The sequence below is a fragment of the Trachurus trachurus genome (assembly GCF_905171665.1).
Source record: "Trachurus trachurus genome assembly, chromosome: 10".
Classification (NCBI taxonomy): domain Eukaryota; kingdom Metazoa; phylum Chordata; class Actinopteri; order Carangiformes; family Carangidae; genus Trachurus; species Trachurus trachurus.
The window spans coordinates 12,037,385-12,054,654 of record NC_139894.1 but is presented as its reverse complement, the minus strand read 5'-3'; the positions used below and the strand labels follow the sequence as shown (position 1 = coordinate 12,054,654).

Here is a 17,270-nt window from a genome sequence, read left to right as displayed (position 1 = left end):
CCCCATCCCTCAAACACATCATCTTAAACTATTTGAAAATATATTCAGCTTGAGAAAATCTAATAGTAGTACTTTGGAATCAACACCATCAGGTACAGAAATACGGAGTTCTGTCCATTTAAAAAATGTTTCAGAAAAGAAATAACAGTCACAACAAACACCTCTAAGGTAAATGACTAGACATAGATAATGACACCACACTGTACAGTACATAAAAGTGGGTTTGCAAGTATACCATCATTAAATGTGCCAGAATAATGGCACATTGATGCCAATGGCAGTGAAACCAAAACATGCTGGTCCAGAGTCTCTTGTGGAGGAAATAAAAAACCCTTCAACCCTTCCAACTAGGTGGACTCAGGATTACTGGTAGGGTAGGATGGGGGCAGAAGCCGGTGAGAGTTACTCCGCACCCATGGGTGATCGATAACATGTTGTAGTGACAGGCGATCTACGGGGTTGTGGCGAAGCAGCTTGGATATCAGGTCCCGTGCACCATCTGAGACGACCTTGGGGAACTTCAGATCCACCTGCAAATAACAAGACAGTATTTACTAATCGGATCAACGACTGACTGTTGCAGTCAAAATATTGAAATGTTTATTAAAATTTCAACTGACTACTCAGAAAAAACAACACTAGATTACTTATGGCTGACTCGGTACTTCCAGACTTCATTTTACAAAATCCTATAAAGTAATTTCTTCAGATTTGCCCCAAATAAAAACACCAACCTTCATAATTCTTTTGTACGTCTCAGAATGGCTGGCCGTTTCAAAAGGTGGGTTGCCAACGAGGCATTCAAAGCAGAGGACACCGATGCACCACAGGTCCACCTTCTCACTGTGGGTGTGGCCCTCAATCATCTCTGGAGGGAGGTAATCCAGTGTCCCGCACATGGTGCGACGTCTGGGTAGGTTTAAAAACAAAGAGGTGAGTAGGGAAGGCAGAGAGGCAGCAATGAACAGACTCATGTCCCAGCTTGCAGCAGCAGAGAGCAACACATAGTAGGGAGTTGACTCCATGGTTCCTCACCTGAGAGAAGGTGCATGAACAGACCAACCGAAGTCAGCGATTTTCAGCTCTCCGCGATAACCGAGGAGCAGATTCTCTGGCTTGATGTCACGATGAATCACTTTCTTCTCGTGGCAGTACAATAAGGCATCAGATATCTCTTCCATGTACTGTAAATATAAAGATTTAACAATGAATTACAAAACATTCAACACACACACTACACTGCAAGCAATAAAAGATAAATTGCCTCAGAAAAAGGACATGTAAATTACTCTCCAACAATGAACAGATTAATCTCTTACTGTGGCAGTGCGCTGGTCATCAAATCTTCCACATCTCTGTAACTCTTTGTACATTTCACCACGTGGTGCATACTCGAGCACTAAGAACACCCTTTTGCGGTCATGGAAGTAGTTGTAGAAGCGCAGAATATTGGGGTGTCTGAGGAGAAAACAGAGTATATTTTGAGGATGTGCTCTTCCCACATTTCAGAAGCGAACTATGTGTTACTCCGAGGAAGCAGTGCTGACAGTATTTTTCTAGTCCTTTTTTTGATAAACTGCTTATTAAACGCCAATACTAATGTATATTTAAAGAGAGCACAGATAACAATCATGTTACACGAAAAGGAACATGAATGTTGTTTCAAAGTTTTACATGCATCTAACAGGTTAACCTGCCATTAAAAACATACAAAGAAAAAAAAAACCTTAGTAATTCTAACTGAAGAAAGTGCAAAGTATCAAAAATAATTTGGAGTTGGGTTTAACTTGTGTCAGTTAATGTGATCATAGAATCAGTAATTCATGGAGAAACTGTTCAAGATACATGAGCTTACAAAGTGTGTGTGTGCTACATATAGTTCAACACCAAAACACAACAGATGATAAAAAAATGCCATTTCAGGATACTAACTTGAGATGGGACTGGATCTCAATCTCCCTCCTGAGTTGATGCTCCACGCCCTCCTTCTCTATCTGTGACTTGAACAACACTTTCAGTGCAACAATGGCCTCCAGCTTCTTCACTCTTGCCAGGTAAACGTTACCAAACTTGCCCTTCCCTAGCGGTCGACCAATGTCGAAGTCATCGATGGTGATTTTCCTATAGACAAGTGCAGAGACAATATAGTGTTGATTGTTGAATAAATAGATACCATACCATCAAGCTTTAAAAGCAGAAAAGGACAGCTGTCCAAAACTAAAGAGGTACCAGTGAGTATACTTACTTTGGAGCTAAGGAGGATGAGGCAACACACTCTCTCCCGGGTCCTAAAATGACAATACGATCAGAACAGGCATATTTTCTCAAGGTTTTAATTATGTCTGTATTAGGGATGCAAACAATTAATCGACTATCGATTAATTGTCGATAAGAATTTAATCGATTAAATTAAATTACTTGCAATTAATCGTTCCTTTTCAATGGGAGTTTTACTGTGAAATGTAAACAAGCAAAGCCGACATATGTAGCGGATCTCTGTGTAAACGTGTGCAGCGCTGCACACTGCAGCTCACAAGGGAGAGAGGGAGAGGAGGTGAAAAGAGACAACACTGTTACCTGTTGTAGCTTTACGGGACTCAGGCTGTACCATCGCTAACACACAGACGACCAGTGAGTAATGAGTCAAAAAGCCGCCGACACGGAGCTGCCTGAGGAGTTGTAATGCAGCCTGACCGCAGCTCAAACCGACCCGGTGCCTCAGCACGGCAACCAAGCTTTGATAAACACACCGGATCCGCACTGGTTTACAGTAGGCCTATCCTCCGTAGTTTAGCCGGTCGCTGCCGGAGCTTAATTTTTTTTTTAAAGAAAAGAAAAAAAAAGCGCTCGTTGCGGTGCCGCGGAGAACAGCGCGTGTGTCCAAGCTGTGTTGGTTTATGTAACTTGAGGGGACAAATGAACCACATGTTTATTGTCATGCATTGCTGACCTGGGCATTGTTTCTCAATAAATTAGAAAACCCTTTCCTATCCCCTTTTCCGTGCATGGTTGAAGGAAATTTGGCTCGCATCCACACTCCCACTCCCTCCTGCGCCGAAATGTCCCCTTAAGTCACATAAACCAGTACGGGTGTGGACACAACCAGCTATATTGTTGTCAGCGCCTCATCACCGCTGGTGTTAAAAGGCTCCGTTCTTTCTGCAGTCAGGTTAAAGCGCACATCCGCCGTGTTGGTAAACAAATAATCCCTCTGTATCAACGGAGGCAACCGTGCTTGAGCAGCTTGGGTTGGAGGTGGTGTGAGTGCGGGCCAGCGGGGGAGAGAGGGGGGGGGGGGGGGGGCATTCGGGCTTCAGCACGGTGCGGAACAACTGGCCCTAGTGTGAGTGCGTCCTTATCTGTGGCCGCTGCCAGTGCCACACGGGCTTTGCCTTTCAGCAATCAAGCGCTGTTTTTGTCACAATAACGGCAACAGCTGTCGGCAGCTGAGATCGCTGTGCCGTCACCATAGAAACGCAAGACACATTACGGCTCATTCGCAAAATACCTTTCAATGGAAACACCCGCAAATGGCAATTGCACTTTTTCGAAGTTTCAGAAATATCGCTTTTATTTTGCGAAAATCTGTAATGGAAACGCAGCGGTGTCTCTCATCTCATCTCATTATGATAGGACTTCAACCTCAGAGCTCTATGTCCCAAATGAAGTGCTACTTAAACATTTTCATTGTGCTGTGCTCTTAAAATAAATTAACAAATACTAGTGTAAAGTCCATAAGGAATGTTGATCTTAAATTTTCCCCTTAAATTTAGGTTCTCAGGAAAATCGCCGCTTATCAATTAATCGATCATCGATCGATAAGGTCTATCAACTATCGATTAATGAATTACTCGATAATTTGCATCCCTAGTCTGTATGTGAGGAAGTACAGGTTACCTGTGATGGCACTTTTGTCTGCCTCTGCCCGCTGTTTCACCTGAACTCGCTGCGGCCCTGACACCATGTTTGGGGTTGCAAACTGATAATCAGAGGCAAAACACAAAAAGTCAGACAGTAAGCATGCAGACATTAATCCTCCGTTAGCTAGCAAACAATTATGATTATTAATATTTTCACAATACATTAGCAGCTAGAGAATTTAATATGGAATACTCATTAACAAAAGGGTAAATCTAGACATCTTTTTTTAAAATAACTATTAGCCTACTACTTACCGGTCTTGTGAAGCCCCTGGGCTCATAATTTTCCTTATTCTGTAAAGAAATACATACACACAGCTCACATTAACCTACAGTACACTGGAGCAACTGTGTGTCTCTTTTCAGTCCGATTTACTTTTAATTTGGTAATTTGGACAATACCCAGTGTGTTTACATTAAGTAGGGTGTTCACTCACTGTTGACACTTTCTCATGGCTTTTCCTGCATAGACTGAGGCTGGCTGATAAGCTCAAATATTTAACCTGTTCACTAGTGATTTTAGACTTCTGGTGTCAGGAAGAGGGAGGGAGGACATTTTGGTCTTTAGGAATTAGGATTTCCCTCTCATAAGTTTCACACTTTAGACAAACTCCCCTCAGCATTGCACTACATTTGACTATACAGATGGGCCCTTTATCTGGCATTTCAGTGTACATTTATTTACTGTATTAGTTGTCGCATCAGATTTGTGTGTATTACGGTAAATCGAACATTTATCCAATGTTAAAGGTTCAACCGCATTACAATAAGACAACACAACCCAATTTACGTGTATTATAAAACATTATATATCACTACATAATTAGATTTTGGTTCCCATAAACACAATGAATATGTTTGAGTTGACACGTTTCTGTAGTTAAGTTAGACAATGAAACGGAAATCAGTTAGGCCACAGTGGAAAAAACAACAACAAAACTGTGTCTCTGTTGTAGGATAGCGACGGAAACATTGACATAACAGTTTGGTTTACTTAAAATAAAGCCACTCGCGTTCATCTTTTATCATGTATATACTTTATAAACGGTTTGTTATAATTTTCGCTGCGGTTAACGAGGCTGTAACTATGCTACATGTAGCCTAATCTAGCCGGACAAGGTAGCTGACGTTAGCTGCCCAGCTAAAGTCTACGACAACAGAGAGAAGCTGCTCGATCAGTTCCCGGTCCGATATCGCTACTAAAATAGTAAAAATAAATAAATAATAACTTAATTACCTGCATCGTAATGAGAATACGGAGTTGCTACTTCCCAACGTGTAGAGTCCAGTGTTAATATTTTCGAACCTCTTCCTCCGCCGCCAACGTTTTCAAAAAGCAGCCGTTCATGCACGCGATTGGTCGAGACGCTCCACACCGGCGGCTCCCATTGGCCAGCAGTGCAGCACAAGGACGTGTGTGATTGGACAATACCAATGCTACTCAGATATGGACCCGCCCACGTTTCCTCTCGACTTTTTTTTTTTTTTACAGTAGCAGAGAGAGTGGATAATCTTTACCAATATGTTATTGTTTCAAATCAATGGAATGATTGACATCCTATGATTTTTTTTTCTGCCCATCTGTTATTAGATTAATCAATTAGTCGCTTCAGACCACAGACGTGTGAACAAGCTAAACTCAACTACAGCTTTACAACATTTAAAAATTGTTAACTATAACATTTCCCCATTTAGAATAAATACTCCTTTGTTCTTTTTTATTTGTCAAGTTGATGTACGGTACATCATGATCAGCCCCTGGATTTTAGAAAAAAGTTGTTCTGTCATTCAAAAACATAAAAATTATGTTTTAAGATAATTATTTTATTGAATGAAATGCCATCATACGAAGACAAATGACACCACAAAATGTATTTGTTCAAAATAGATTTATTCAAAACAGTTTCTCATTTAAATTTTCAAACATCTATCTCTGTGCTTTAAATGACCATTTATATCAAGGATGCACATCTTCCATGTTTTCCCTGTTACACAATCAACAGACATTTACAACAAACATTCTTATTTTAAAATATCTATTAAAAAAAAGGATATAGGTAGAGAAAATGGGAAAATGAACATTGGAGTTTGACTATGATGAATTTAATTATGGTATGCTCTCTATAACACCAGAACCAGACACCTGTTTGTAACAGACATTTTGTCTGAATGTATACATTTCTTAACAGGACTTAAACAGGAAACAGGTGGATTGCCAGCAGCATGTTTCAGTTCTCAGCCTTTGTAGCCAACACCTGCTTAATCTTTACAGACTGACAGCGCCATATTCTGGGTCATATTGTGACTAGGTTTAAAACATTATGCTTAAACTTGTTCAGTTTTGCTCACATGCTTGTTTTTGACATGTGACCAGACCAACCAGTTTGGAAGTGAGACTGTCTACTAATTCACCTTGAGGACAGTGAGTGACAATGCTGACAACACAGACAATACAAACAATACAATACATATTAACTTGTCATCATCAGAGATTTTTCCAAAGCATTTTTAACTTTAGGGTGTCTGAGGCAAAGAACAAGGCTGCTTCATCAAGGCAATGTAGTACCTTTTAGTTACTTTATCCCTAGAAACTGTGTCATTTGATTTTCTGTTAAATTGCTTTATCACAACATATAGCTACAACAAAAGTAAGTTTATATTCAAGTGAAAGAAGTCTCTTACATTCCAGCCCCTACACTTATGGAGATCAGTGTTTATCTTTAGCTTGTATTCAATCCAAAGATATCCCATCATCCTAACTCTAGGCCCTAACTCTAACTCTAACCTTTAGGTTGCAAAGTTGACACCTGATATTCCTCGTCTGGCTGTGGAGGTTGGCAGATTCACAAATATTCAGGAATAAACAGTCTCAAAATCCTCGTCAGGAAGACAGGTTCGACTATTGATTACCGTTTGCTCTGATTTCTCCCAGTATTACAAATTAGTTGATCCTTCTCTGATGTTTTTATTTTAACACGGTGGTCAGAAAATCTGTTTATCAGAAAACAGATATGCAGACGCTGGCTATTAAGATTATGATATTTTTGTAAAACAATGTCATACTTACAAGCATGACACATCAAAAAAATAACGTCAATCAATTTATCCATAATGCTATATTATAAAAGATGACACATGCCGGCATGGAAATTTTTTTTTTAAAACCATTTTGGCCATTTGTATTCAGCAGTAGTGGCGACTTTATTTAGTCTACATTAACCTGAACGGAGCAGTTGGTGAAAACTAGTGTGCAGGATGGCAGCAGGACGGCCAGTGAGCGGCGCACACTCGGAATAGGGTCGTTCACATCCGCCGTCTTGTTCTCATCATTGCCGCCATCACCAGCTGCAGCCTCCTCGTTGCCCTGCTCTTCTTCACCACCACCACCTCCACCTCCACCCTCCCCCTCTAACACCGGGGGACACTGCCGAGGCTGGAAGCTCACGTCCAAAAACTCCAGCCGCCTGAGTCCACGGAGCATACGGCAGCTCCGGACGATCTGCATCTCGCTGAGCGTGCAGGCCCACAAGCGCAGACGCTTCAGGTCCTTCAGGCGGCTGGCGCAGAGCAGACCGGGCCCCACCTCTTTACCGCCCAGGCTCAGCTCCTCCAGACCGAGCCATCCTGCCCCGAGCCCCAGGGAGGCCATCTGTGATTGGTAGCCCTGCCGCCCGGTGATTCCTATTTCCAGGAACTTGAGCCTGGAAAGCCCTTCCACGCCACAGATGCCGTCCTTGGCAGCACAGCTCCTGAGTCCGTTGGCTGTTACTCGAAAGGTGTCGCGCAGCTCCAGTCGACCGAGTCTCTCCCATGACGTCAGACTCTGAAGGTGCTGGTCCGTGAAAGAGGGCACATTGTTAAGAACTAACGTTTCTATAGTGATCCCTGATGGAGCGCCTCGCTGCTTTCCTTTCTTATCTTTCCCCTGCTGTTGAGCAGCACCACTGGATGTGGCTTCTGCTCCTTCTTGGACAGATGAAGTGGGCAGAGTCTGGTTGAAAAAGCCGCGAGGCAGCTCACAACCGCGCAGCTCCAGCACGTGTAACGACAGAGGTAGAAGCTGGCAACTGGGAAGGCTTCTCAGGTCTGCATGCAGCAGATAGAGCTTAGTCAGGCGAGGGCACTTAGTGGCCAAAGCTTTGAGCCAAGACTCAGAGAGAAAGCTGCCACCTCGGGCAGAGAGCAGCAAACCACGCAGCCGCAGACACCTGAGTCCACAGCCTAGGAACTGACGCAGCAGGACCCAAAGTATCCGGGATGTCACCTTACACACCGTGGACAATCCATGAACATGTGTGTGCGTTGAGAGTGGGGGATAGGAAGCAAAAGAGAGTTTCGGTCAATGATTGCAGAAAATCACATAACCAATATGTAATCGACTTCAACAGAAGTTAATGGGAGGACACAAACAAAGGCATTTCAAAGTGCTTAACATAATCCATCAAAGAGAAAATATGGTACAATACACAACACTCCATATAAAAACATTGAAAAGTATACCTTTAAAATAATTCATACAAGTGCATAAAGATGAGTGTTGAATATTTTTCCTCTGGATGTTTAACTCTGTGATGCATTCATCCTTTTAAACTACAACCCACTCAAATCCACACAGAGATCTGAGAACTGGAGTAATATTCCCTGCCTTTCATTTCAGGTTCCTCATAATATCATGAGACTCACACAGCAAAACAAAACAGATGTTGTGTGTACAAACATATTATTAAATACATTTGCATTTGGGGTTGTCTACCGAAAAAACAACAACAACCAGATTGATTATTTTAGTAGGCAGCTTTCAGGAAGAGTAAAGTTTCCTTTGTTTAGTGAAAACCAGAGCTGAGACATAAACCTGATGGAAATGAAAGCATGGACATCTAAATAATGGTTCAACACAAGTCCTTTGATTTTTCTGTGTATTTTTAAGATATTAGCATACGGGCTTTGTCACTTACTTGATGTGACAGTCAAAGATCCTTGACTTTTGGTTTCCAAAGCCTCATATTTCATCTTTATAAAGAAAGTGGTGAAGTTGTTAAGTTACCACTAAGACATTTGACCTCACGTCCGATCTGTATGTTTTGTTTTGTTTTGTTTGAATTATTACTATTGTATTCGTTATTGTGGACGTGATGTGTGGCTTTGTTGACCACACTGTGTGAAGGCAGAAATGACAAGGAGCAGGGTAAAGCCCCAGTGTAAATAACTTACCCCTTTCCATGTAGTCAGATCGACGTGTCTCCACAGTCTCTGATCTTTGACAAGACGTTTCCATCTCTTACACACCCTGAATAAACACCATCACACACAACAAAACAACTTAATCATGTGACGGGAGTGGGAACAAAGGCAAAGCAGGCTCTTTTTGTTTGTTTGTTACACAAAAACGAATAACTGGTCAAAACACTGGTCCGTAAAGTTACATGTCTCTTACCTTCCGGCTCTCACGAGCTCCCGCACGTTCAGAAACGACAGGATATCAATTAAAATGTTTTCGGGGAAGTAGTCCAGATTACAGCATTTAAATTCTTCCATTTTGTAAACAAAACTCTTTAAAACCTTGGACACGGACTGATATCCCGGCGCACACAGGTTGCGCCCCAGTCAGCGATCCCCAGGAAACAGCTGCTCGTCGACTGTAGGACCGAGCAGATATTTCCTGGTTAAAGCAAATACGATAATTTAGGGACAGAACAGAAGTGATCGTACAAAATATACAAACTTGGTTAAATTTACGAGGATAATTATGTTGTAGCGCTTATTAAAAATCGAAATGTGGCGACGTTGCCGCCTGTAAAGCTGAAGCCACACTAATGCGCGACGATATCGCCGAATGCCGCGCCGCTCACATTGAGATTACATTGGGCCGCCGCGGCGCGAAGGCGATAACTTCGCAGCGCTAAGCATGCTGGGATACATTTCCGCGCGGCCCAATGTAATCCCAATGTGAGCGACGCGGCGTTCCGCGACATTGCCGCGTATTGTGGAGCGTCCACCTCAACGTTCGTTAGGTGGACGCTCCACTGCGCATGCGCGGTCTACCGGACAAGATGGCGACCAGCAATGGTGGAGGAATGGAAGTGGATGGGGCAGGCGAGTATTTCTCACTTATTTCACAATTTCTGCCCGATATCAGCATTGAACTTTGTGCAGATTGTGGTCTATGTTGTATATATGTGCCACAGGAGACCGATAGAGGTAGCCTCGTGTTTCTCTAAAGGCGGCAGGCAGCGGGCTCGCCGATATAAGCGGGTTAATGGAAAGTACATCTGCTGTAAAAAGCTGTCAACAAATCCATCACTTTGGATGGTTGGCCACTTCTCGTCGCGGCTCTTTGTGTAGTTTGCATTGCTGATCCACAGTTAAATCCACCAGCACATGCAGCCTTGGTTAAAAACTCTCATTACGTAGCTATAACAACAACCCCAGTCTCAAAACAGGGCAGGTCTTGGACGCCCTCTGCCCATGAGATGGACCGACACACCGGCCTATCCGCAGCATTCATCCTGATTAAAGATCCTCCAGACACATGCAATACACTGCCATGGATAATAACCACAAAGTCTGACCATCCTATATAAAATATTTACATTTGCACATGTCCATCCTCTACATTAAAAAAATATAGGCTACCATCTATTCAAATAATAATAATAATTTGAATAGTTACATCTAATAGACAAAAAACATCTTCTTCAACTGAATACCCTTTTTCTGAGTGTGTTTGTGTATGTATGCACAAGGGCCTCAGGTGGTAGAAACATACTGCATTAATCTGGGATGTCAGCCAATGAGTCAAATGACACCCAGTTGTGTACCTAGTTAAAATCAATACAAGGCTCTGCAATAAATACTCCTTCATGGGTGTTCAGTCTTTATTGAAACCTGATGAATGACATTAAATGAAGTTATTTATCTGTATCAGTATACCACATCCGTAGGTCCTTGAATTGAATGAAGTAAACCCATAGCTTGGGGAACAAATGGATAAAACAATTACAAAAATACTCCAAATATTCACAAGGGATATGATCTTGGAGGACAGACAGACAGACCTGAGCCAAACTCCCTCATATACAGTATAGCCCTGTGACTCGGAAAGCCAGCGCAGATACACAAGAGGCAAAATCAAAACAATATTTGTACATATTCAAATCAAGAGAGTCAGGGAGAGGGAGACAAAGGAAGTGGCTGAATCTCCAGGAGGATGAAAATTCAGATCCAAAACATCTGCAACGAGGCGCCGACTGCCAGAGGACGAGAGGGAGAGAGAGAGAGAGAGGCAGGTCCCTGAACGGCTGATGGGCCAATACAAAGAAAGAAACGAGGACAGGAAGAAGAAAGAGGGGATTTAGATGGAGCACAGAGAAACATTCCTCCCTCAGCAACTGAACGTGAAAACAGTTTTCTGGTGTCATCGTTATCCACAGTGAGAGTCAAACATCACGACTGAATGAACAAGAAGGAAAACACATTTCTGACTGGAGGGGGGTGTTTAAATTAGAATTAAAATAGATCTTGTTATCTGGGATTATAATGCTTATTATTCTTGGTGTAACCTTTTCCAGCAGCATGTCACATAGCAGCAGATTAAAGGAAAATCATTAGTTTTATCATTATTTGTTATCATGTTATAATTATAAGCTCTTAGATGGCTCCACCCAGGATTTATGAAACCTGTATTAATGATGTTGATGTTGATATTATATCAGTCTGTATTTGTGTATTTGGATTTGAATAACAATAACTTTTTTTCATTTATGATTGTTAAAGAACTGTGACTTAATCAGTAACAATTTAACCTGTTTCATGCAGCGAAACATTGTTTCCAAAAACCTTCAACATAACATCAGCAGTTCCCCATCATTACCTTTTTTTTTCTTTTTTTTTTTAACCACTGATCTGCTGATGCACATGGCAAAAGTTCACTGGTTCATTGATTTGACTGTTAATTTATTGTTGTTGCTAAGGAATCTGATTATTTTTTTCAAGTAACTAGTTCATTATTTGTCTATAAAATTGGATGTTGTAGTAAGATGTGGTGGGTTCCTCCTCACCTGTCTGCACCAGAATCCAACATTAATCAAGTTGCAGAAAGAAAAAGCTGCAAATCCTGTGGTGTTAACGCCTTTCCTGTTTATGTTTGTGTGTGTGTGTGTGTGTGTGTGTGTGTGACTGCAGCCAGCCCCAGTGTTATGGCCTCAGGGGTCACCGGCAGCGTCTCTGTGGCCTTACACCCTCTGGTCATCCTCAACATATCTGACCACTGGATTCGCATCCGCTCACAGGAAGGACGACCGATGCAGGGTACGTAAGAGAACCTCTCTGCCTGAGATACATCTTTTGTTATTTTATTATTATATTATATTGTTGTTGTTGTTGAGTGTCATCACCGAACAGATATTTACAGCAGAAACTGTTTGTTTGTTTTTTCTCTCTGCTCAGTGATCGGAGCCCTGATCGGGAAGCAGGAGGGTAGAAACATTGAGGTGATGAACTCCTTTGAGCTACTGTCTCACACCATCGATGAACGAGTGCATATTGACAAGGAGTATTATTACACCAAGGAAGAACAATGTAAGTTGTATTTTTAGCATGTGTGTTTACCTCATTTTAGGACAGACTTTTATGAATGACAGTTTATCTAGTGTGTTGTCAATTGTTGTCAGAAAAGTTACTCGTCTTCTTCACGTTATGTGTGTTTCAAGAACAGACTTAATTTTGGGCAATAAGATATATTTTCACAGATTTGCGTTCCTGAATTAGTTTTGTGTTATAAAAGGGACTGTATGAAGCCAGGTGCACAGAAGTATTTTTCCCTCTGATTTGTTTACTATAAAGGTTTCGAAGGTTACTGAAATAAATATAAAGTGTGATTTGAAGTGAAATCACCTTTTAAGCAACATCTGCGTCACTTTGCTTCACCAAGAAATGTTATTGATTGAGCCAATTAGTTAAATAAGTAATAGCTAAAGTTGTTTTTGTTTTTTATTTTATCTTATCTCTCAGTCAAACAGGTTTTCAAAGACATGGAGTTCTTGGGTTGGTACACCACTGGCGGCCCCCCCGACCAATCAGACATCCACATTCACAAACAGGTAAGCAAAAGTTAAAGGTGCAAAACGTAAAATAAATCTGAATGAGAGCAGAGGATGGATATCACTCAGACCAGGGTGTCCTGGTGCAGCTGAGATCTTGCCTGGTCATATAACATGAAAATAAAAGCAGTGGCTTTAGACGTTTGTTGTTAATCATGTATTTCTAGCTAATATGTATGTTTATTTTAGTTTAATTTCAATGCAATATTGAGTTAAAAACAGCATGCGGTGGCAGAATCATATCTAAAAGAGATCATTTATGGCCTTTTTATTGTGAATAATAATAGAAACATCATCTGGTCTCTTCTGATAGTTATTTAAAGTTGTGCTCACAATCTGTTCTCACCTTCGTGTCCCTCTCCTCCTCCTCCTCCTCCAGGTGTGTGAGATCATTGAGAGTCCTCTCTTTCTCAAGCTCAACCCGATGACCAAACACACCGACGTGAGTTAATCAGATTTTATTTCCCCCCTCTTCAACAATGAGACAGTATCACAGACCTGTGTTAGACGCTGCTGCTCCTAACAACACGTCCTCTCTTCTTTCAGCTTCCCGTTAGTGTTTATGAATCTGTGATCGACATCATCAATGGCGAGGTAATGTCTGTACGTAATATCATCTATCTACATACTTTATTCCTTCACATTCCCCACTTTCCCTGATGGAACAGTTTTACGTGATGTGTCGTTTTTTGTTGCGTTGTTCTCCAGGCCACCATGTTGTTTGCTGAGCTGACCTACACCCTGGCCACAGAGGAAGCAGAGAGAATCGGCGTCGACCATGTAGCTCGAATGACGGCCACCGGCACGGGAGAAAACTCAACAGGTTTGTTATCTGAACTCTCACCACTGCTTTACTGCTTTTAGTTGTCAATTTAATAAACACGCTTTATGTGAAAGTCATCAATAAAAGCTCATCTTAGCTTAGATTCTGGTGGAGTTTCTTGAAGCTATGATTCATTACATTTCAGAAGTCGTGCTCTGAATACGGTTGAATTGAACATGTTATATAGTCTCTGTCTTCAAATTAAAGACAAAAACCCATGTTTTGGTCAAGCAGCAGTGCATTAGTCCAGACTCTGAGCTCTAATATGATGCATTCAGTTACATAAGCTGCTGCACCCAGAGGACTCTTTGCTGCAGGCTGTTTTGTAACAACAACTTTAAATGAATTTCTTTCTGGACAGACAGAGTGGGAGATTCTGACATCTCTTATATATGAGGTCTGATTCTTTCTGTGCATATTCACTGGATTTTCTGTCATAAACCAGGATCAGTTCTTAAAGGGGTAGTTCAACATTTTGGCAAATTAGGTTCGTTACCTTTAATTGTCAGTGCAAGCTATTTTTAGAACGAGGGAGCCGAGCCGCGAGATGTTCAGAGCTACGCTACGAAGGCTCATGGGATTTCTTGGTTTCTCTCATCAAATGCACAATCCAACAACTCTAAAACGCTCTTGTGGACAAGTTGTGACCTGCACATTCACCACGCTATGAGATAATAACGGGACGTTGCGAGGCGGAGTTGTTTTAGGGATTATGGCAATGGACCAATTTGCCAAAATGTCCCTTTAATGAAATTAGGATATTATGTAAAAACGCCCCAATTTACATTAATAATAGGCAACAAAATACCCAAATCTCTTGAGTTAATGTGTAACAAGGGAATGCGTCATTTGAATTTTATCATTTTGAAGCATATTACACACTCACTTTACTCTATGTAAATTAGTCGTTGGAATTACAGAGATGTGATTACTGCCACATTTACAGCAGTCTGGTCTTAAATCAATTCAACCTCCATAAATCAGTGCAAGATAAACAAATGAATGAACCGTTGAAATGTGATTGAAGCAGCTCTCCTGGGGTCTGACTCATATCAGAACTTGTATGAAGAAATGAACCCTTTTTCTGACTCTGATATTTTGTGTCTGTGTTAGTTGCTGAACATCTCATAGCGCAGCACAGTGCGATAAAGATGCTCCACAGCCGGGTGAAGATCATCCTAGAGTACGTCAAAGCCGTGGAAGCAGGTGAGAGGACGGACGGACGGACGGGGCCTCTTGATGAGGCAGCGAGAGCAAAGAATGTGGAAATAAGTCTGGAAAACAGCTGTTTTTTTTAAATGGGATGTTTCCTTTACTCACTTTTACACCATTAAGGGGGAGGCCCCTCAAAACAGGCCCCCCATAATTACAAGGGCCGGTTTGATAGCATCTTGACAGCATTATCTGACACTACTTTATGAGTTTTGTTTTTTTTTCTCCTAACTCTCGTCTGTCTGTTTCCACGTTTTACAGGAGAGGTCCCATTTAACCACGAGATCCTTCGAGAAGCGAACGCCCTGTGCCACAGACTGCCGGTCCTCAGCACCATCAAATTCAAAACTGACTTCTACGATGTAAGGGAACTTCTTTTAAATCCCACTTACAAATTTAAAACATAGCATTAATGAATGGAAATGTTTTCATCATGATACTTGATGCCAAAGAATCAAGATTTTGTTATTCTATGTTTTTCTTATCAAAAAACAAAAACACCAAAACCATCAATGCAACACTACAAAGGGTGGCGCTGGTGCGTTCACTGACGCCTCTGAAATCAGAGTACTTACAGTATGATGGGTTTACAAGAGATGAAATGAATAACGATTCTTATCTTTCACTGGACAGTTTCAAAAAATGTTTAATTCTTCTTTTCTGAATATTCAGGGAAGCAAAAAAAAGAAAATCACATCCTTCAACTTCTACATATAGTTAAACATTTTTTGGAAGTGGCTCGGTAAATTATTATTGTTGTTATAACCTTTATTTAAACTCAGAAATATATTGACGAGCAACCTCATTTACAATATAGCCGAGAGGCCCGAGACAAAACACAAAACATTTGAGGACAAGACAAAACACAAAATGTTTGAAACATACAAGCATATCCGAAATACCAAAAAGTAAAATCCAAATCCTTAAACTAACAAGGCTCTGTAGTTTTCAGGAAACACCACTCAAACAAAAGTTCTCTCTTACATGTTGGGGACTATTTTCACATATTTTATGACCTTAGTGTGTATTTACAGTAACAAGAGGGAGTTTTTAAAATGTTCCGACTTGAGGTCTTCAATATACTGAAGAGTTTTTATCAAAATTATAATGAGAAAAATTACAGAACATCATCAGAGCCTCTACAGCTGTTAACAGGAAACCAGACTGAACAAAGCCAACTCTCTCCTTAATCTGTTGTGTTTATATTCGTTTGCTATTCATAGAGACATTGTTGTGTCACGATCGCTGTTTGTGTCGTCAAACAAATGCTTCCTGTGACTCTGCGTCTGTTTTTGTTTTTTTTTCCCCCTGCAGCAATGTAACGACGTGGGCCTCATGGCCTATTTAGGCACCATCACCAAGACCTGCAACAGTATGAACCAGTTCATCAACAAGTTCAACGTCCTGTACGACAGACAGGGCATCGGCCGGAGGATGAGAGGACTCTTCTTTTGAGCTGGCCGTTAGCCGAGGCAGAGACAAACAAAGCACTGCAGTTTTTTTTTCTCTGTTTTGTCTTTGTTTTGTTTTTTTTTCTTTTTTCAGTTTGTTTGAGTTTGGATTAGCTAAGACAAATTCTTAAACACACAGTAGCTTTTCAAACCAGTTGACCATTTACAACCACAAGTGTATCTAAAAGCACTTAACTACACCAATCAGTAAGAGAAATGTACAAAACGGCTCCACTCTCTCGGGTATGCACATAAAAGAATCCACTGTACATGGACATTATATTATTTTACCCTGTTTGTTTTATTGTTTCATGTTTCTGTATGTAATAAATGATCTGCTGATTTTTTTTTTCATGGGACTTTGACTCTTCTTCTTCCTAAAGCTTTATGTTTATTCTGTAATAGTGTAGATGTTACAGTAACTACACAGAGCACACAAGCTCATAAAAACGTCAGCGGTGCACTTTTCTTTTCCTTTTTTAAATGAGCCTTATTATGAGAGTGGGCTACGTGGAGAGGTGGTTTAGCAGCAGGTTTATAGTCAGGTTTATTGTGTTTGCAGTCAGCTCGTCTTTTGAAGTTGTGTTCCTGCTGTTTCAGTTGCCTTTGGAGGTTTTGGAGAGAAGGGGGTACGCGGCAGGAAAAGGGGGCAGGGTGAGAGTTATTATGGCTGCAGAGCTGGAGGTCTGATAGTCAGCATTTATATGAACGAGACATAATGACCCACCCCTCCTCCTCCAGCCTGAAGCTTGGCTTTACTAGTCTG

At 41.2% G+C, this 17,270-nt stretch overlaps 3 protein-coding genes across 4 annotated transcripts; 1 reads left to right on the top strand and 2 right to left on the bottom strand.

Annotated features, from left to right (window-relative positions):
* Window positions 1–347: 347 nt before the first annotated feature.
* Window positions 348–5,222, bottom strand: aurkb (aurora kinase B; the record flags this gene model as incomplete). The annotated part of the gene is made up of 9 exons (XM_083980093.1): window positions 5,158–5,222; window positions 4,176–4,214; window positions 3,898–3,979; window positions 2,246–2,288; window positions 1,933–2,121; window positions 1,320–1,458; window positions 1,036–1,184; window positions 735–909; window positions 348–530 (listed from the first exon to the last, which is right to left on the bottom strand). The coding sequence occupies exons 1-9, from the start codon at window positions 5,161–5,163 to the stop codon at window positions 348–350; spliced, it is 1,005 nt and encodes a 334-aa protein (XP_083836219.1). The 5' UTR covers window positions 5,164–5,222.
* Window positions 5,223–5,830: 608 nt separating this feature from the next.
* LOC310993063 (uncharacterized protein) lies at window positions 5,831–9,497 on the bottom strand. Its single transcript, XM_083981330.1, has 3 exons — window positions 9,355–9,497; window positions 9,132–9,207; window positions 5,831–8,184 (listed from the first exon to the last, which is right to left on the bottom strand). Exons 1-3 carry the CDS (start codon window positions 9,453–9,455, stop codon window positions 7,126–7,128), a joined length of 1,236 nt encoding a protein of 411 aa, XP_083837456.1. The 5' UTR covers window positions 9,456–9,497; the 3' UTR covers window positions 5,831–7,125.
* Window positions 9,498–9,946: 449 nt separating this feature from the next.
* cops6 (COP9 signalosome subunit 6) lies at window positions 9,947–16,850 on the top strand (the record flags this gene model as incomplete). 2 transcript variants are annotated; one of them, XM_083981048.1, is made up of 10 exons in its annotated part: window positions 9,947–10,013; window positions 12,102–12,227; window positions 12,366–12,497; window positions 12,930–13,018; window positions 13,398–13,460; window positions 13,565–13,621; window positions 13,727–13,841; window positions 14,955–15,047; window positions 15,315–15,415; window positions 16,368–16,850. In XM_083981048.1, the coding sequence occupies 10 exons, from the start codon at window positions 9,950–9,952 to the stop codon at window positions 16,506–16,508; spliced, it is 981 nt and encodes a 326-aa protein (XP_083837174.1). In that variant the 3' UTR covers window positions 16,509–16,850. The 2 variants fall into 2 exon arrangements, with proteins under 2 accessions (XP_083837174.1, XP_083837173.1); XM_083981047.1 differs by having other exon boundaries at window positions 9,950–10,013; window positions 13,565–13,612.
* Between the last annotated feature and the right edge of the window lie 420 nt (window positions 16,851–17,270).

Excerpts from the sequence above, each read along its gene's own strand:
- LOC310993063 (XM_083981330.1), bottom strand. The coding sequence starts at position 9,455 with ATGGAAGAATTTAAATGCTGTAATCTGGACTACTTCCCCGAAAACATT. Across the intron at positions 9,208-9,354 it reads GAGCTCGTGAGAGCCGGAAG|GGTGTGTAAGAGATGGAAAC; the intron begins GTAAGAGACATG and ends GTGTTTATTCAG. Across the intron at positions 8,185-9,131 it reads ATCTGACTACATGGAAAGGG|GTGACATCCCGGATACTTTG; the intron begins GTAAGTTATTTA and ends ACGGTGTGTAAG.